Source organism: Corticium candelabrum, chromosome 21 (assembly GCF_963422355.1).
Source record: "Corticium candelabrum chromosome 21, ooCorCand1.1, whole genome shotgun sequence".
Classification (NCBI taxonomy): Eukaryota; Metazoa; Porifera; class Homoscleromorpha; order Homosclerophorida; family Plakinidae; genus Corticium; species Corticium candelabrum.
The window spans coordinates 4,829,408-4,849,404 of NC_085105.1; the positions used below are offsets into that span (position 1 = coordinate 4,829,408).

Here is a 19,997-nt window from a genome sequence, read left to right on the forward strand (position 1 = left end):
GCGAAATAAATATATCAATATATTACATTAAGTGCTGATTTTAACAAAAAGTGTTACTTGTCATAAACTTATTAGTAGAAATGTCAACTAAATGTAAATTTTAATTAAAAGATTTGTTTAGTAGCTACAGCAATTTGCACATACATGTACCAGTAGTCACATAGACATAGACTACTACTATACGTATACCTAGAAAGTCTAAAAATTTTAGTATTATTATTCATTTTATTAATGGGCATCGAATAAAGAGACGTGCAGTAAATTAAATAGTAGACTGGTCCACATAGTTATAGCCGTTTTTGCTTATTCAAGGCCGCAAATAAGATTGGAACGGTGAGTACAGTCTTGTAGGTAACAATTGCCAACACTTTGCTGGAGGGCTTATCACGATACTATCCAACAACTGTGCAATGATTCGAGATTATTGTTCGCAAAGAAAGAGAGATACAGTTCTCCCGACAATTTGGTTGCTTACTTTAATTGAGCAAATAACGACGGGTAACTGCTCTCTACCTCGACAATGACTGCTACAGAAAATTCACGAAGAAGCCGACCCTTCCCTGCAAGCCAAGAGCTCCAAAATTCATAATATTGTCTAGCCACTCTCGAGAGGTTTCGAAGAAAGATGTTTCGTGAATCTCTGGCGACACGCATCGTGAAGGAAGGAGCCGCCATACTTGAGAATGTAACGTCTTTGGCACGCGCAAGTGGGGGGGTATCAAGAATGAGCTATTATTATAGCGCTGCAGGCTAAATACATCACTGAAGTATCACGTGACCATACACTACATTACATCACTCCCCTCTAAAAAGTGTCTAAAATACCCTTCTCTAATTAACTTAATTAGCGAATAGACTCGATCAGAGTCCATACTAGAATCAATGTCAGAATCCATTAGGTAATCTCCGTATCGCTGTGGGCGACGTCGATTGCGGACGGGACGTTGGATTCGAACTGCATCATCACCATTGTGGTCTTCACCCATACTGTCTTCGTTATCATTCTCCAGTTGGTCCATATCGTCATCGCTGCCATTCTCCGGTTGGTCAACGTCTCCTGAACAACATTCCCATTCCTTGGACCCTTTATCCCGTCCAGGATCCGTCTTATCGTGTTGGAGATTACCAATCGGTTGACACATCACTTCCGATCGTTCATTCGCTGTGAGATGTACGGGCCTTGACTTGTATGGTTTCATCCGATGGTGATGAACAGAAATAACTTTCTTTCCGCGACATCTTTGCACCAAATAGACGACATCCGACAAAGGTTGAATTATTGTATAGGGACCTGTCCACCTGGGAGACAGTGATCGAGACTTCTTCACCCGTCGAGACGTTGAAAGTAGAATATGAGTAAAATTCTTTAAATTTGTGTATCATATAATTATTACATATTGCTATGGAAGAGCATACAATATGTGGCTTGAGCAAAACTATCATGATTTCTATCTTGCCATGAAAGCATAGAAAGTAAGGTTGGCATCATACCCTGTTTACCATAAATTTTACCTTGCCATGAAAGCATGAAATCTAGGGTGACCATGAATGCCCAGTTCTTACCATGCCTTGAAAGCACGGTAATCATGGTTTACCTTGCTTTTCCTTGCAATTCCCATGTTCTCAAAGCACGGTAACCATGGTGTAACCTTGAATTCCCTGCTATTTCATTACTACACCTGACACGGGGAACGTGCTCATCAAAGACAATTAAATTGTAAAAACTGCTGAATGGAAGTCGTGAACTCATTGTTTAGTAGAGAAATAGAAAGAAGAAAGAAGTGTGTGTGTGTGTGTGTGTGTGTGTGTGTGTGTGTGTGTGTGTGTGTGTGTGTGTGTGTGTGTGTGTGTGTGTGTGTGTGTGTGTGTGTGTGTGTGTGTTCCCGGATGTTCGTCGGCGGTGCACGTATTTCGCTGAGCTCCGTGTTGCTTGCCTCTCATGACTCCATCAGTTACGTTCTGGATGCACCCCGCGAGGCTTGACGTTTGTTCGTTGTCCCGAACTTCGGTCCATCAGCAGGAACTCGGTTTCGTGAGAGTGAGTGTACGGTCTGCACAACCGGGCTTTCACTGAAATCTCTTCGTGTGCAAACTTCTCTGCATAACGTCTCGATCTATCTGCTCGAGTTCGATCGTTGAATGTGTATGTATGTGTTATCAGAACAACGTCCACAAGGTGGCCCTAAGAAACGCTGGAACGACATCACTAGGAAAGACCTAAATGATCTGAACATTCTAGAAAGCTGTTGGTATGACTTAGCAAATAAATCAAGATCTGCCTGGAGAGACCATTACCATGCCTGTCTGGAGTCTAGTCAAGTGTCATCTGGCAATGTTGATTTACAAACTGTTGTCTGCCCTGAATGCCACAGAGGTTTCGGATGCATTAATGACTTGAAGAGACACAAATGCATTGCTGAAAGAGTAAAACCTATACATCAACAAAAAAAAAGCAATTGAATGCCAGACCTGTAAGTAGGAGTTTCGAAGCAAAGGAGACTATGCAATACACAAATGCATCAATATTCATGGGAAAACTTTATTGTGACTTTGTCTTTGTCCTCACTCAAGGGGTACCATGTCCGTCTAGACGGAAGCAATACAGGAGGAGGAGGAGGAGGAGGAGGAGGAGGAGGAGGAGGAGGAGGGTGTGTGTGTGTGTGTGTGTGTGTGTGTGTGTGTGTGTGTGTGTGTGTGTGTGTGTGTGTGTGTGTGTGTGTGTGTGTGTGTAACTGTCTGTGTGTGCAAATAACACACTGGATGTCTTACAGACAATGCTGAGATACTTATGTTTCCTTTTGGAATTTGCCACCTAAGAAGCATCCATTAATTCTACCATGAGTAAGATCAAATTTCAAGAAGTGTTGTTTTGGTAATCACCAGATGTCTGTTTGTTAGAAACATTTGATACACTAGCTGGCCTGTTTGTGATTATGGATGCATCATAGTTGTGATTGTGACTCAATTAAGAGAAAGGTCAATGTTGAATTTGAGGTACAACATGCTGTCACAAGGGTGTGGCAACTCAGTCAAGTTGATATGTTGTAAGTTTGATCAATATGATAAATTGCAATCTGACTGATCTGACTATTCCAGTTAAGTTAATTACTACTGCACTAACTAACAGTCCACCTATTACTACAAATACAAGTATGGCAAGTTGGAAGATTGCAGTACTTGTTTCAACACTACTAGCTGTTCATCTGCATTACTGTAATTGTCAGAATTGTTGCTATTTCAAATCCAAAGAACCAGGCCAGGAGCATATCAAACACCAGGTCAGGAATCAAGGTGTGGTGTGATGTGAGTGGTATGTATGTGGGAGCAGCTAAATGGGTGGTTTCTGGATGTGTGTAAATGAGTGATTGCAGGATGTGTGAATGGGTGTGTACAGATTATTAGTTTATCTGTAACAATATTTTTGTTCATTTTAATAATAGAAACAATCATTTCTTTAGCAATCAATGGTGATTGTGCAGTCTGCAAAAATCACCATTCGACATCAGACATTTTTTACTAAAATGTGCTTTGGTCCGATGCTACATCTTTCAATTAGACATCATGCCTGGCGTCTGACATTTTACAAGCTGCCTGGTTATAATTAGACTTGTAACTAGCTCTGAAAGAATAGTTTAGGTAGAGACTTTTTAGAAAGTGTTAATTGAGTGTGCATAGTAGAAGAGAGACAATTAAGTATGTATAGAACAAGATTCTAGATAGAAGAACAAGTGATTAGAGTTCTTGTTGAAATTAATTAAAGTAATAAATTGACACACACACACACACCTCCATGTCTAAAACTCTAATTCGCGCACTGTTATGATTGCGAATGCTTTACTTCCCAATAACCTTCAGTTTTGTTTATGCATTCAACTGCTGATGATAATCATGCACATAAGTATCTGAAATGTTGGCTACAGTTGGGGTAAAAAGTGGAATTAATGCAATTTCTCATAGACCTATAGCTGAAGAGCTAGCATGCAGTAGCAAGGAATATCCCACAATGGGCAACTACACTGTAACACACATCAAATATGCATCGTACTAGTATAGTATCTCCACAATAATATTATGCGGTATATTCACCGAGAGCTGTATGAAGATTTCAGCAATCAATGCAAGTGACTCTCAAAAGTTACGTACTTTAATTGTGACACTGTATGAATTGTATTCATGATAATGTCGATGTATGGCTCAATCGAAAAGAAATTGAACGTAAAACCAGTAAATGCATTCCAGTTGTATTGCAAATGAAGAATAGAGACAATTGTTTGCCTCAAATTAAGCATGATATTAAATTTTACCACTGGCCAACAGACAAAGAACAACTTTTCAATTGGTTTAGGTGAGATGTAATAGTTATATCCAAGCTATAAGACTTTGTCCTAATTCAAGATGAATGCTGTTGGACATCGGGCTGCACTGATGAATTTGCCTTGTAAGTAGTATTGAGCTTTTACATGTAAAGCATGCACCATCCTTGCAGTCTTGACTGTGTGTATAAGCTAACTAACAGCCTTCAGTAATAGCTGAATTGTTCAACTGACATAGCAAATCATGTGTATACTGTGTGTGTGCACATATAGTCTGGGCACAAGTGTTACTACAGTTTAATTATGTATTGAAATACATCATACATGGAGATTTGGGGTAAAGACATATTTTATTACATATGACATATGTAATCTTATAGTATATTGATATGATTGGTTACTTGTAGTAGAACGTTTGTGTTGTAAGCTGCAACGAGTCATTAAATCAAGTAATGTGATAATCATGGAACTCAGAGTGAGGCATCTATGGTATGTAGGTATGCAGATAGTACTTTTACACATGCAGATCTGACTGCATAAACCTAAACAGCACATTTAGTTAATAGAGTGCATATATAAATATATATATATATATATATATATATATATATATATATATATATGTATGTATGTATGTATATATACATATAGTCTTGAGTAATTCAAGGGTGTAGCACATACTACATTTACATCAATTAAGTTAAACTTGTCTAAACCTGATTCAATTGATAGTGACGTCATTTGAGAGCATGTTATTATATAGCATTTCTTATCTAGTAACTCAAATATAAAAACAATCCAAGGTAGTCTCTAACAGTGGTGCAGCCATGGTTTTTAAGTTAAGAGTTTTTGTACCAGATCCTGTCACGTGTTGTGCTTGGTTTCCAGAAGTTTGAAAGTACTATTTTCTCTGTTGATGTTAAGTTGGTCGTAATTCACCTTACTTATCGACTCTAACAGATTATGAGATTCTTAAATTCAATTTTTAGTTGATAGATTGGAGCATTCGGGTTAGGGTTAGGAACACACACACACACACACACACACACACACACACACACACACACACACACACACACACACACACACACACACACACACACACACACACACCTGCATGGTACCTGCATGCATATGGAAGTCCACCATACCCATGCACTAGCTATGAGCTTTGGCGTATTGCAAACAACCTCATAAGACTTTTGGTTAATTAAAGTCAAGAGCATGTTCATTGAAGTCAGGTCTAAAATATTGATCTATCTATTTATTGTATCAAGCTCTGACATATATACTTAGGCAAAAATCCAAAGCGTGGAAAGATGGATGAATGGGTGGGCGAGCTGATCCATGCAAGTATGTGGGCACACTTAGACAGGTAGATCATGCATGCTGTATGGTAAGATTATATAGTACTTTCTTCTCTTCTCTTGGTCTTCCTGCATGTCCATTTTCCAATTGCTCTTTTCAAATATATCTTGGCTATGGATGTGCCAGTGATATTTCTTCACCTACGACTGGTCTAGTAAATTCTGTCCCGTTTCTGCATGCGGCAAACAAATTAACTATTAAATGCAGGTTGAGTTTTATATATACTACTAATACGTACATTGGTGCAGCACACTCAAAACATTCGCTCCAACTATTCAAAGTAGTGTTGTGGCTCAAAACAGGTTCACCTCCATACGTGCAGGCTAGAGATAGTATCATAGTTATACATATCATTGATCTTGCGGTCGGTCTGCGCGTATAGAAAGAAAACAATCACACGATTCTTCCAGGATTCATCCAGGAACTTGGTAAGTTGACCTCTAAACTCGTGAACTCTAATTAGAGTCTGTTTCACGAATTAGGTGGACTCGGAAGTGAGGATTTGAATTTACCAAGAACACATTAGCAAATAGGCTGGATTTTATAGAGGAACTACTTAGTTAGGTTTCACCTTACCCGATTGCATTCCTAGCCTGTGTAGTTACAGAAAATGCAAACCAAAATAGCCCTAAAGCAAAGCAACGATATTGCGATCTGAAAGAGAAGTGTGAAATGCCACCAGAATGTAGCTCTGCAAAAGAACGCATCCTAGGTTGTTACATTACCTTAATTTGATAAGGAAATGACATCATGCGGTGGTCTTTCAAGCAGATTGGATCTAGCCTCCAAGAAGTTGCGCTCGGTAACGTTATCATAATTGAATTGACCCACTATTTACGGCTGTTGAATGATACCCATTAGACCTCGCAGACCCCTACCGCTCGCGAGCTACGCACCAAATCATCTTCCGGTAACGAGTCTCTAGGCGTCTTCATCTAAATCAAATGCTCATTCCCATTGCTGACTGGCTACGTACTAGCACTAGAAGAGTACTATACATTATATGGAGCCTCGTAGTGATTTGCCGGATTGTACTTTGTATGATCGTGACCTTCCTGTATGACTTCTTCCTGTATGACTTCTTTCTGTATGACTGCTTCCCGTGTGACGCAATCGATAATTGAGGGTTTCCGCCAAGGAAACGCTAATATCCTCTGCGGACACGCTAATTGCTCCAGAAGCATCCAATAAAGAGAGTAACACTGCACGAAACCCATTCAGTTTTGTTCAACAGCAGACGCATAGAATATGGCAATAGACTCCTCCGAAGTCAATGATCCCGTGTGGCTCAACACGACAACATTCTACCCACACGTTAGAGAAGGAGTGCAACTGTCTGCCAAGCAAGCACGTGTAGAGCAGCCTCCTAGTGTCTGCAAGTTGTGCACACTCGAGGAAAACAACCTGCAACTCACAGCAGACGTGAAACATCGAATCAAGGTAAAGCACATTCAGCTGCATCTCCGATTGCTACACGCAACGATCAAATCGACATACAAGTCAATGGCCCCGTTCAGGCTGAGTGTCTCGGAATGCAGTGATCATGATCGTGACAACTAGGTGCTGGCCACTTAGTCTCGCGTAGCCAGACCGTTTCTAGATACCGCCCGGAAGTGTACATTGCCCAGAAGTATTTAGAAACGGTCTGGCTACGCGAGACTACCTAGGTCTGGTTCTACAAGGTGCTGCATCAAAACGACAGCTCTGTCCTCTACGGCCATCTCTACAGTTTCCACACGCCGCTAGCTGTTGTTGGTATTTTCCCAGTCGGTACTGTACGGACAGGATTTCACGCGTCATATGCACGTACTCTTAGCTATGGGACACCACGCGTCTTATGATAAGCACGTGCTTGTTTAGGGGAAACCCCTGTTAATTATCGTTTCCGTTTCAGGATACAAATGCGGTCAATCGTGCGGACCGCACACCAGATGACGAGATTGATTCATCCAACTCAGTATTTAACGAATCAGACGACGACAATGTAATAGGTCGCTCGTTAAGTTTCCTGAAACTTGGTGGGAATCTTGCAAAAGATGGAATCAAACTCTTCACGTGTCGAGGTGTGTCTCCTAGCAACAACGAGTCCTACAAAATGTCAGTCGACGAATACGGCGAAATTAACTGCTCTAGCGTTCAGTCCAGTTACCTACCAACACAATTCGAGATTCTCACCGACGAGGAGAACGTCAGTATTCCTGGTCATGTCGTTTGTATACGCTCTCGAGGCTTCGGTCCGAAAGAAAAATTCTATGTGGCTCTGACGGACAGTGGAAAGAAAATGAGATTTACAGTACAGGTGAGACTTTCTTGTTTTAGTAAGTTGCATAACAATTAGTTGTAGGCGTGGTTAGAGTGCAAATTACTGTGCCAATTAACGTGCTCATCGAATATTCGTTTATTGCAGAATGCTGGAAGTGGCATGAAAAATCGTTCGATTCCTATAGATAAAAAGTTTTACTTTACTGTGAGCTACCATTCCGGAGGGTATCGTTTCCAAGCGGTAACCGGTGATCGGCGATACCTCGCATTTAAGTTGACACGAGGACGAGGAGTTCAAGTGACTGTTACGGACAAAAACGCAAAGAGCAAACTGTTCAACAACACAGTCTTTGATCTAATTAAATGGTAATTGGATCGATGAGGGTATGTAGCGATTAAGTGCTTTTTTAAAAGCGTCTGCTGACAGATTTCATAGATCCTAGTCGTTTGCTGATTAACTAAGCTTCTTTAATTGAATTGCCGTGAAATTCAACATTGAATAAAAGAGAATTGCTTTGCTACTTATACTAGTGATCAGCTTGAAATCAATATCGCAGCGGTTCGTGTTCTCAAAGCTGCAATTGCACCCGTTGCTTTACTTGTGAGATGTGATGACAATCTCTTGTTTCTTGTTGATCGCTTGAGACGTCTGTTTGTCTGTAACATCTTCACTGATTGTGTTAAACATACCTTTCCAATTTTCTGCAACAAAAATGTCATTTGTTTAAAGAATGCTCACACGATGGTAAATAGTTAGTTGCTTACTAGAACTTGTGTTTTCCACTTCATTCTCGCAATCGCTGGAACCACCTTTAATAAATCAAAATATTAGATTAGTACAGTACTGTCTTCCTGCATGCATGTAGAGGCATGTGTTCTTTCCGCATGCTGGGCGGCAGCATATTTAAGTACATTCGTATGTTTCTATCCAACTAGTTTCATCGTCCCGTGTTATGCGTGCGTGCGTGCGTGCGTGTGTGTGTGTGTGTGTGTGTGTGTGTGTGTGTGTGTGTGTGTGTGCGTGCGTGCATGCGTGTGTGCGCGCGTGTAGCCGGTGCAGCTCAGTGGCGTAGTCAAGTATAATTTTTTGGAAGACTTAAATTGATATAAATAGATAGTCCTATTTATATAAATAATAAAGTTGGTATCAAATTGCCTACAAGACTTTAATTTATATAAATTGACACTGAATTTATATTTATATTTAAACATGATCTTCTCCACAAACTCTAGATTTGTAGGGTACATGTACAGTGTCTATGTATCGGAGGCGAGCCAAAACCGGTCAGCCTAGCACACGAAAAATGGCAGTGCAGTAAATAAATGTTACGTTATTCAATCCAGTGTTATTATATTTGATATGGACGGGTGAAGTGGGCGACGCTAGCTCTAGGAAAAGTCCGGCCCCTTCTGGCCTCATGGCATCCATAGAAGGAAGCTACGTTATTGGAGGGTGTTTGCGTGTAAATAGCATGCTATGGTACTCGTGGACCGAGAATAGGTATGTAGGCATGTGCGCGCTCAGCTGGGTGAGTAGAACTTCACGCGTTACGTGCGCGTATGCATGCATGCGTTGGCGTTTTCCTCGTGTGAGGGTGGAAGAACCGGTGCCGAGATAAGATAGATGCATGCGTTGCTCGCCGATGCAGGCCCCGGTGCGTGCTGTTCGAGTCGAATGGCATCATGTAGAGTACGAATCAGTGTCCTGTCGACTGTCGTTGACATGCACCTAGTGCTGTAATAGCAAAAACGTATAGGATGGACTAACGATAAAGTGCGACATGCTAGCTAGCGTACACTGGTATACTTACATTTTCCAACGACCCTCACGCAAATACGAGACGCGTAGGTTTGCCCATGAGCATTTCTGGCAATACACATGTACACTCCACACTTGCTCTTCCTAGCAGCACCGAGACGAAGCGAAAAATGTGGCATGGCAACACCGCATTGAGCAACGCTAGGAAATGGCCTTCCTACACGATACCAGGTAACATGAATTGAAGGAGAACCGCACACCCCGCACTGAAGAGTGATATTCTTGCTGTAAGGCGGCACGATAATAGCGTACCGAAGTGAACCATACACGCCAACGAGCGGATGAAGTTCAGACGAACAGCGTGCGTGAGGTGGAACTGCAACGATACCATGTGACTTTCTCACTGATTCTTACACGCCGTCACAACGTGAACGTTTCTTACTTCTCTTTTTGTTTGTTGTCTCTGACAGTGATATTTCACACGAGGGTCCCTCTCCGTAGCAGTCTACAACCGTGTCTGAAAAGAATGAATACGGAAAACGTTTGGTTAGCTAAAAATGCATGAAAGCTTGCGATCACGGCCACTCACTCTGCTCGGTTGTTAGCGTTGCAAGTGACGAACTGATATTCGAGCCAATCGAGCACGAATCCGTGACAAACGCAATACATTTGCAAGCTTTGGACTTTCATACATGATAATCATGTTTTATTACTAAGCGTTGAGAGTTTCTCTTCATTTTCGGATGCGTTCTCGGACTGTCGTGTCTCTGTCTCTTGCTCTTCTAACGGTAGAGCTGTCGTCAAACTATGATAGTGACTACCGACTAGCAAAATCAGGAAAAGATATGACGGCATGGCTGCTTCGGATGAAGTGACCGAATGAAGCCGATTTGAGATTTCTCTAGATATATAGAGATGTACAAACGGAAGTTAGGCAATAGGAACCCACAATCACGGAAACGTTATGTCACACCTATTAGCGTTTACTTTCTGCTTACTCATCCTAGCTAATTAATTAATGTTTATCTGCTGTCTATAACCTTTGACCTTTATCACATATTTGTAACAATGTGATCCATATTTTGCCTCTGTACTGCTAAGAAATTTATAGTTTATTGCTACGAACACTACAAATATCGTTATACTAAAATTGCAAACGCAATAACGCAATTAATTAAGATGTGACCAATTTCTGTCTTTGTTCCGCCGTCTAACTGAAACACCTCACAATAAGGTATTTATAGATAGGCATGCAACACGTAAACTCTGCGGTGTACAGTGTGTACCGCCGAATCATACGATCGGTGTGTAGATGGGGAAGAAGGAAGAACGAAAAGCTTTAGATATATCCGTGCATGAACGTCGACACCGACTCTTCCGCAGCAAAGCGTTTGCACTTTCCTGTTCATTGCGAGCATATATTGTAGACCTAGTGGGCTACAATTGCTAGAGACTAGCATGCATCACTCTTGTTTGTGAAACGGATGAAGAGCTAACTGCATTTGTTCTGAAACATGCGCGTTTAGTATCAAACAATTTCCGTACGTAACACACAAAGTCGTTTGCAACCGACACAGCAAAGACTCCTTTCCATTTATATTTTCGTTTGCGATGGTAAAAACTGTTTTTCAAATATTTGTTTGTGTTTCCTACAAGCTCAATTTTGTAGTCTTGTTTCAAGATCAGACAAGACAAGCTAGTAGTCTTCAAGAAATAATTAATTGTTTCGTCTTTGTCCAATGATTAATTAAAACTAAATATTTTTACGTTATCGTAATAGAGTCACGACAATCATATGGTAGTATACTACCTGGTTGCGGTTAGCTGCGCATGCCCGTGCATGTTTGCTCTTGTTTTACGCAAATAAGACGAGAATTCGCTAAAATTTAATTTTTCGTGCTCGTCAACCCTTCAATGCAGCAATGTTAAGTGCACTGTAGAGCCGTAAATGTTCAGAAAAGCAATTTTACAGAACATATACGCTGTGCAGTATCGTATTGGGTAGTACTAGTAATGACTTTTGAATTATCACACCCTGGCATTGGATACTGCATGAAAAGTAAATACTATATATATATATATATATATATATATATATATATATATATATATATAGTTACTAGAATAAATGTGAGAAGATACTCACAATTATTGTATGTTTTGCTACAATGACGCTGCAAGTAGCGCGCTGTAATGCAGTTGTAGTGAAATAAGCCTCTAAGTGTAATGTAATAAGCTTGTATGCAGTTGTAGTAATAGTTGACAGACGCATTCCCACGATTTCATCAGGCCCAAAGTTCCAAATTGCTGTCACTAAAGCGAAATAGATATATCAATATAATACGTTAAAAGTTGATATTAACAAAAATTGTTACTTGTCATAAACTTATTAATAAAAGTGTCAATTACATGTAAGTTTTAATTTAATTTAAATAGGCCAACCACAAGTGTGAAACCCTATGAACCTATCTATACACACGTGACAGCTAGCGCACGCGGTGTAGCAATTAATCTAGCGCGGAGGAAGACTGGGCACGAGTCTAAGACTGGTCCACATAGTTAGAGCCGTTTTCGCTTATCTAAGCCTAAGACCGCAAAGAAACGTCTTGCGACAGATATATATATATATATATATATATATATATATATATATATATATATATATATATATACATACATACATACATACATACATACATACATACATATAGACATACATATAGACATACATACTTCCCACTTGCACTCTACAGTTCTGACTGGCAAGTCACAAGAAATTCGTAAAATGGTTTTACCATTCGCCTCGTTGAGCTTTTGGCGACGATAATCAGGAAGCATTCCTGGATGATTTGACCCCTCCTCTACAGTCCACCATACCCATGCAATACCTAGGTACGAGCGTTGGCGTATTGCACACACCAACTTCGCCAGACTTTTAGAGTCAAGAGCATGTTCAATAAAGTCAGATCTCTTAAAAATACTGATCTATCTATTTATTGTATCAAGCTCTGATATATGTGTGTGTGTGTGTGTGTGTGTGTGTGTGTGTGTGTGTGTGTGTATACTTCACCTTGGAGGCAAATTCAAATGCGTGGAAAGATGAATGAATGGGTGGGTGAGCAGATGCATGGACAGGAGAGTGCAAGTAGGTGGGCACACTTAGACAGATAGATCATGCACTGTATGGTAAAACTATATACGTTCTTATCTTCTCTTGGTCTTCCTGCATGTAAAAAAATTTTTCTCTACTTAAAATTGCTCTATCTTGGCTCCATGGATGTGACAGTGATATTTCTTCATCTACTACGACTGGTATATTATAGAAATTCTGTCCCTTTTCTGCATGCATTAAACAAATTGAGTATTAAACAGGGGCGTCGGAACCGATCGGTTTGGTCCGTCCCGGGACGGACCAATATTCGGAAAGTCAACTTTCGCCAGCTGCATAGTGGCACAAACTTTCGGTTCAAGGTATAGGTGATTAAATAAATTTGGCAATAAATTATTTATCAATTTTTATTCATTTGTCCCTTTCTTGACAAGAAGGACATGAAAAATTAAACACAATAAAAGACAAGCAATCTTGCCTCGATGTACATACAGACAATCTAGACCCACGTGATAGTCGATTTCAAGTTGGAATGGTCGAAGCAGTCTACAGAGCCACGGTTGAAGAATACTGTCGACTTCAGTACTATGAATGCCTTGATCTCGCAATTTCTGGCATTAGAGATCGCTTTAGGCAGCCGGGTTATGCCACATCAGCGCCGTATCCAGAAATTTTGAAAGAGGGGGTTCACCGTTAGCAGATATTTATAGCATTACTAATTTTCTCTTTTGTAATGAAATTATATGAAATTATTGAACCACGCCTATTGGAAAAGAGGGATCTCAACCCCTGAACCCCTCTGGATCCGGCCCTGCACATACAGTAACCTCGAAAGTCTTCTTATCACTGCTCCCAACGAGGGCGATTAATAGGTGCTTATTTTCAGCAAGTAACCTCATTTTAAAAGGATGATATCAATCTGGTACAACTTGATGCACAGTTGCAGAATCTTGGCGCTTGGTTTTCAACAGATAGGCCACGTCGGGTGTCATTGCAAGATTGCCTCCAGTACCTGAGAAGCCTTTCGGATGCCCAAAGATCATTCTTCAGTGAAGTGTACTCCCTAGCTCGCCATATTCTAGTAATGCCTTCAACCAATGCCACCAGTGAGAGTAGCTTTTCTGCTATGAGACGGCTCAAGACATACTTAAGGAGCACCATGAAGCAGCCTAGGCTAAATCATGTTATGCTGTTGCATATGCACAAAGAGAGACTTGATCGTTTAGACTTAGATATCATTGGCAACGAGTTTGTGAGTGGCAGCGAACACCGCCTCCGCATCTTTGGTAATTTTAAGACCGAGTAAGAGGTTATGCATGTGAAAGTGAGTTATACATGTGACGATTTTGCTTTTAGTCGATAATGGAATTAGTCTACAAGTATGGTCACGCCTATCTAGCGCGCGTTAGGACGGACCAATGTGATTTTGCTTTCGACGCCTCTGTTAAATGCAGGTAATTTTTTTAATTTACTACTAATACGTACATTGGTGCAGTACACTCAAACATTTGCTTCAACCATTCAAAATAGTGTTGTGGCCCCAAGCAGGTCCACCTCCATACATCCAGGCTAGAGATAGTATTATAGTTATACAAATCATTGATCTTCGTCTACGCGTATTAGTTAATTAAATTAAAGAAAGAAAACAATCACACGATTCTTCCAGGAACTTGAATAGGTTGGTATCAGGAACGTCTAACGGTCTTCATCTAAATCAAATGCTCACTCGCATTACTGACTGGCTACGTATACGTACTAGCACTAGAAAAGTACTATACTGCAGATGGAGCCTCGTAGTGATCCCGATTGTACTTTCTATAACCTTCTTCCTATATGACGCAATCGATAATTGGGGGTTTCCGCCAAGGAAACGCTAATTATCCTCTGCGGACACGCTAATTATTCCCGATGCATTCAATAAAGCGAGTAACACACTGCACGAAACCCAGTCAGTCTTGTTCAACAGCAGACGCCTAGGATATGGCAATAGACGCCTCCGAAGTCGATGGTCGCATGTGGTTCACATCGACAACATTCTGCCCACACGTTGCAGAAGGACTGCATCCGTCTGCCAAGCGAGCACGTGTAGAGCAGCCTCCTAGTGTCTACCAGTTGAAACGCCTGCGAGCACAGCGACACGACGGACGAGTTCCAGAGAGTCTTTGCGGCTACACACTCGAGGGAAGGAAACTGAAACTCACAACAGACGTGAAACATCGAATCAGGGTAAAACGAATTCAGCTGCATCTCCGATTGCTACACGAGACGATCAAACCGACATACAAGTCAATGACCCCGTTCAGGCTGAGTGTCTCGGAATGCAGTGATCATGATCATGACTACTACGCTGTCCATCTCGGACTCGGTCTCGTCTACAAGGCGCTGCATCAAACCGACAGTTCTGTCCTCTACAGCTTCCTCTACAGCTTCCACACGCCGCTGCCGTTGTTGGTATTTCCCCAGTCGGTACGAACAGGCTATACCACATGTCATAAGCACGTGCTTGTTTAGGGGAAACCCCAGTTAATTATCGTTTCCGTTTCAGGGTACAAATGCGGTCGACTGTCCAGACCGCACACCAGATGACGAGATTGATTCATCCGACTCAGAATTTAACGAATCAGACGACGACGATGAAGTAGATTGCTCGTTAATTTTGCAGCAACTTGGTGGGAATTTTGCAAAAGATGGAATCACACTCGTCACGTGTCGAGGTGTGTCTGCTCCCAACTCCGAGCCCTACAAAATGTCGGTCGACGAATACGGCGAAATCAACTGCTCTGGCGTTGAGTCCAGTTTCCTACCAACACAATTCGAGATTCTCGCCGACACGCAGAACGTCAGTATTCCTGGTCATGTCGTTTGTATACGCTCTCGAGGCTTCGGTCCGGAAGAAAAATTCTATGTGGCTCTGACGGGCAGTGGAAGGAAAATGAGATTTACAATAGAGGTGAGGCTTTCCATTTCTAATAAATTGCATGAAACAATTAGTTGTGGGCGTGGCTAGAGTGCAAATTACTGTGTCTAATTAACGTGCTCATCGAATATTCGTTTATTGCAGAATGCTGGAAGTGGCATGAAAAATCATTCGATTCCTAAAGATGAAAAGTTTTACTTTACTGTGAGCGACCATTCCGGAGGGTATCGTTTCCAAGCGGTAACCGGTGATCAGCGATACCTCGCATTTGAGTCGGTACCAAGAGGAGGAGTTCAAGTGACTGTTACGGACAAAAACGCAAAGAGCAAACTGTTAAGCACAGTCTTTGATCTAATTAAATGGTAATTGGATCGATGAGGGTATGTAGCGATTAAGTGCTTTTTTAAAAGCGTCTGTTGACAGATTTCATAGATCCTGGTCGTTTGCTGATTAACTAAGCTTCTTAATTAAATTGCCGTGAAATTAAACATTGAATAAAAGAGAATGCTTTGCTACTCATACTAGTGATCTAGATTAGCTTGAAATGAAAGCGGTTCCGTGTTCTCAAAGCTTTCATTGCACGTGTTGCTTTACTTGTGAGATGTGATGACAATCTCTTGTTCCTTGTTGATCGCTTGAGACGTCTGTTTGTCTGTAACATCTTCACCGATTGTGCTAGACAGACCTTTCCAATTTTCTGCAACAAAAATTGCATTTGGTCACACAATGGTTACACACAATGGTAAATAGTTAGTTGCTTACTAGAACTTGCGTTTTCCACTTCATTTTTGCAATAGCTGTAACCACCTTTAATAAATCAAAAATTAGATTAGTACAATATTGTCTTCCTGCGTGCATGTACAGGCGTGTTCTTTCCGCGTGCTATTTTAACTAGTTGCATCGTCCCGCTCGAGAAAGCACTACTGAGAGATTGTAGATGGTGAGCTCCTGTTTGCGATGTGACTATTTGACCTCCTGTTGAGACCAAGGTGGTCTCTAGTGGTCATAGTGGCATACTTTGGTGTTAGTATAGCCACTCCCCAGACTTCTGGAAAACTCTAATTCTGAACTAGTAGCTATAAGCTTTGGCGTATAATTTGCTCACAACAACCTCGCCAGACTTCTAAAATCAAGAGCATGTTCAATAAAGTCAGGTCTCTTAAAAATATTGATCTATCTATTTATTGTATAAAGCTCAGACATATATATATATATATATATATATATATATATATATATATATATATATATACATATACTTCACATTGAAGGCAAATTCAAATGCGTGGAAAGATGAGTGAATGGGTGGGCGAGCAGATGCATGGGCAGGGGAGTGCAAGTAGGTGGGCACACTTACACAGATAGATCATGCACTGTATGGTAAAACTATATACCTTCTTCTCTTCTCTTGGTCTTTTGCGTGTCCATTTTCTCTACATAGAATTGCTCTTTTCAACTATATCTTGGCTCCATGAATGTGTCACTGATATTTCTTCATCTGCTACGACTGGTATATTATAGAAATTCTGTCCCGTTTCTGCGTGCGTCAAACAAACTAAGTATTAACAATTTTTAAATTTACTACTAATACGTACATTGGTGCAGCACACTCAAAACATTCGCTCCAACTATTCAAAGTAGTGCTGTGGCCCCAGCAGGTCCATCTCCAAAACAATATTATTTGCAGGCTAGAAGTAGTATTATAGTTAAACAAATCATTGATCTTGCGGTCGGTCTACGCGTTAGAAAAAAAACAATCACACGATTTTTCCAGGAACTTGGTAAGTAGATCTCTAGACTCGAACTCTAGTATCATCTTGTTCCTGTAACGAGTGTCTATGGGTCAGGAACGTCTTCATCTAACTCAAACGCTCATTCGCATTACTGACTGGCTACGTACTAGCACTAGAAGAGTACTATACAATATATGCATGGTGCCTCGTATTGATTTTTGGATTGTACTTTCTCTATGTATCTATAACCTTCTTCCTGTATGACGCAATCGATAATTGGGAGTTTCCGCCGAGGAATCGCTAATTATCCTCTGCGGACACGCTAATTATTCCCGATGCATCCAATAAAGCGAGTAACACACTGCACGAAACCCAGTCAGTCTTGTTCAACAGCAGACGCCTAGGATATGGCAATAGACGCCTCCGAAGTCGATGGTCGCATGTGGTTCACATCGACAAAATTTTGCCCACACGTTGCAGAAGGACTGCATCCGTCTGCCAAGCGAGCACGTGTATACACAGAGCAGCTTCCTAGTGTCTACCAGCTGAAACACCTGCGAGCACAGCGACACGACGGACGAGTTCCAGAGAGTCTTTGCGGCTACACACTCGAGGGAAGGAAACTGAAACTCACAACAGATGTGAAACATCGAATCAGAGTAAAGCGCATTCAGCTGCATCTCCGATCGCTACACGAAACGATCAAACCGACATACAAGTCAATGACCCCGTTCAGGCTGAGTGTCTCGGAATGCAGTGATCATGATCATGACTACTACGCTCTCCACCTCGATCTCGGTCTCGTCTACAAGGTGCTGCATCAAACCGACAGCTCTGTCCTCTACAGCCTTCTCTACAGCTTCCACACGCCGCTGCCGTTGTTGGTATTTCCCCAGTCGGTACGAACAGGATACCACGCGTCATAAGCACGTGCTTGTCTAGGGGAAACCCCAGTTAATTATCGTTTCCGTTTCAGGATACAAATGCGGTCGATTGTCCGGATGACGACGTTGATTCATCCGACTCAGAATTTAACGAATCAGACGACGACGATGAAGTAGATTGCTCGTTAATTTTACAGCAACTTGTTGGGAATTTTGCAAAAGATGGAATCACACTCGTCACGTGTCGAGGTGTGTCTGCTCCCAACTCCGAGCCCTACAAAATGTCGGTCGACGAATACGGCGAAATCAACTGCTCTGGCGTTGAGTCCAGTTACCTACCAACACAATTCGAGATTCTCGCCGACAAGCAGAACGTCAGTATTCCTGGTCATGTCGTTTGTATACGCTCTCGAGGCTTCGGTCCGGAAGAAAAATTCTATGTGGCTCTGACGGGTAGTGGAAGAAAAATGAGATTTACAATAGAGGTGAGGCTTTCCATTTCTAATAAATTGCATGAAACAATTAGTTGTGGGCGTGGCTAGAGTGCAAATGACTATGCCTAATTAAATTAACGTGCTCATCGAATATTCGTTTATTGCAGAATGCTGGAAGTGGCATGAAAAATCATTCGATTCCTAAAGATAAAAAGTTTTACTTTACTGTGAGCGAACATTCCGGAGGGTATCGTTTCCGAGCGGTAACCGGTGATAAGCGATACCTCGCATTTGAGTCGGCACCAAGAGGAGGAGTTCAAGTGACTGTTACGGACAAAAACGCAAAGAGCAAACTGTTAAGCACAGTCTTTGATCTAATTAAATGGTAATTGGATCGATGAGAGTATGTAGCGATTAATTAAATGGTTTTTAAAAGCGTCTGTTGACAGATTTCGTAGATCCTAGTCGTTTGCTGATTAACTAAGTTTCTTTAATTGAATTGCCGTAAAACAAAAGAGAATTACTTTGCTACTCATATTAGTGATCAGCTTGAAATGAATGTCGCAGCGGTTCGTGTTATCAAAGCTGTAATTGCACGTGTTGCTTTACGTGTGAGATGTGATGACAATCTCTTGTTCCTTGTTGATCGCTTGAGACGTCTGTTTGTCTGTAACATCTTCACTGATTGAGGTAAACATACCTTTCCAATTTTCTGCAACAAAAATTTCATTTGTTCAAAGAATGCTCACACGACGGTAAATAGTTAGTTGCTTACTAGAACTTGCGTTTTCCACTTTATTTTTGCAATAGCTGGAACCACCTTAATAAATCAAAAATTAGATTAGTACAGTGCTGTCTTCCTGGGTGGATGTAAGGCGTATGTTCTTTCCGCATGCTGGGCGGCAGCGTATTTAAGTACATTCGTAAGTTTCTATATAACTAGTTTCATAGTCCCGTGTTATGTGTGTGTGCGTGCGTGCGTGCGCGCACGCGCGCGTGTGTGTGTGTGTGTGTGTGTGTGTGTGTCTGTCTGTCTGTCTGTCTGTCTGTCTGTCTGTCTGTCTGTCTCTCTGTCTGTCTGTCTGTCTGTCTGTCTGTCTGTCTGTCTGTCTGTCTGTCTGTCTGTCTGTCTGTCTGTCTGTCTGTCTGTCTGTCTGTCTGTCTGTCTGTGTAGCGGGTGCAGCTCAGTGGTGTAGTCAAGTATAACTTTTGGAGAAC

General features: G+C 41.3%; 3 protein-coding genes and 2 long non-coding RNA genes across 5 annotated transcripts; 4 read left to right on the forward strand and 1 right to left on the reverse strand.

The window, feature by feature from the left end:
* The first annotated feature begins 1,914 nt into the window (after positions 1 to 1,914).
* Positions 1,915 to 4,185, forward strand: LOC134196533 (uncharacterized). The gene is made up of 3 exons (XR_009972539.1): positions 1,915 to 2,648; positions 2,772 to 2,841; positions 2,899 to 4,185. It is a non-coding gene; the product is annotated as an uncharacterized LOC134196533 (long non-coding RNA).
* Positions 4,186 to 6,547: 2,362 nt separating this feature from the next.
* LOC134196566 (uncharacterized) lies at positions 6,548 to 8,468 on the forward strand. Its single transcript, XM_062665733.1, has 3 exons — positions 6,548 to 7,121; positions 7,576 to 7,980; positions 8,089 to 8,468. Exons 1-3 carry the CDS (start codon positions 6,930 to 6,932, stop codon positions 8,311 to 8,313), a joined length of 822 nt encoding a protein of 273 aa, XP_062521717.1. The 5' UTR covers positions 6,548 to 6,929; the 3' UTR covers positions 8,314 to 8,468.
* A 1,560-nt stretch (positions 8,469 to 10,028) lies between these two features.
* LOC134196241 (uncharacterized) lies at positions 10,029 to 10,349 on the reverse strand. The gene is made up of 3 exons (XR_009972501.1): positions 10,292 to 10,349; positions 10,145 to 10,219; positions 10,029 to 10,078 (listed from the first exon to the last, which is right to left on the reverse strand). It is a non-coding gene; the product is annotated as an uncharacterized LOC134196241 (long non-coding RNA).
* Positions 10,350 to 14,775: 4,426 nt separating this feature from the next.
* Positions 14,776 to 16,123, forward strand: LOC134196630 (uncharacterized). Its single transcript, XM_062665827.1, has 3 exons — positions 14,776 to 15,277; positions 15,357 to 15,761; positions 15,873 to 16,123. The coding sequence occupies exons 1-3, from the start codon at positions 14,792 to 14,794 to the stop codon at positions 16,092 to 16,094; spliced, it is 1,113 nt and encodes a 370-aa protein (XP_062521811.1). The 5' UTR covers positions 14,776 to 14,791; the 3' UTR covers positions 16,095 to 16,123.
* Positions 16,124 to 17,231: 1,108 nt separating this feature from the next.
* Positions 17,232 to 19,304, forward strand: LOC134196631 (uncharacterized). Its single transcript, XM_062665828.1, has 3 exons — positions 17,232 to 18,360; positions 18,438 to 18,830; positions 18,947 to 19,304. Exons 1-3 carry the CDS (start codon positions 17,869 to 17,871, stop codon positions 19,166 to 19,168), a joined length of 1,107 nt encoding a protein of 368 aa, XP_062521812.1. The 5' UTR covers positions 17,232 to 17,868; the 3' UTR covers positions 19,169 to 19,304.
* The last annotated feature ends 693 nt before the right edge of the window (positions 19,305 to 19,997 follow it).

Excerpts from the sequence above, each read along its gene's own strand:
- LOC134196566 (XM_062665733.1), top strand. The coding sequence starts at position 6,930 with ATGGCAATAGACTCCTCCGAAGTCAATGATCCCGTGTGGCTCAACACG. Across the intron at positions 7,122-7,575 it reads ACGTGAAACATCGAATCAAG|GATACAAATGCGGTCAATCG; the intron begins GTAAAGCACATT and ends TTTCCGTTTCAG. Across the intron at positions 7,981-8,088 it reads AAATGAGATTTACAGTACAG|AATGCTGGAAGTGGCATGAA; the intron begins GTGAGACTTTCT and ends CGTTTATTGCAG.
- LOC134196630 (XM_062665827.1), top strand. The coding sequence starts at position 14,792 with ATGGCAATAGACGCCTCCGAAGTCGATGGTCGCATGTGGTTCACATCG. Across the intron at positions 15,278-15,356 it reads TGTTGGTATTTCCCCAGTCG|GGTACAAATGCGGTCGACTG; the intron begins GTACGAACAGGC and ends TTTCCGTTTCAG. Across the intron at positions 15,762-15,872 it reads AAATGAGATTTACAATAGAG|AATGCTGGAAGTGGCATGAA; the intron begins GTGAGGCTTTCC and ends CGTTTATTGCAG.
- LOC134196631 (XM_062665828.1), top strand. The coding sequence starts at position 17,869 with ATGGCAATAGACGCCTCCGAAGTCGATGGTCGCATGTGGTTCACATCG. Across the intron at positions 18,361-18,437 it reads TGTTGGTATTTCCCCAGTCG|GATACAAATGCGGTCGATTG; the intron begins GTACGAACAGGA and ends TTTCCGTTTCAG. Across the intron at positions 18,831-18,946 it reads AAATGAGATTTACAATAGAG|AATGCTGGAAGTGGCATGAA; the intron begins GTGAGGCTTTCC and ends CGTTTATTGCAG.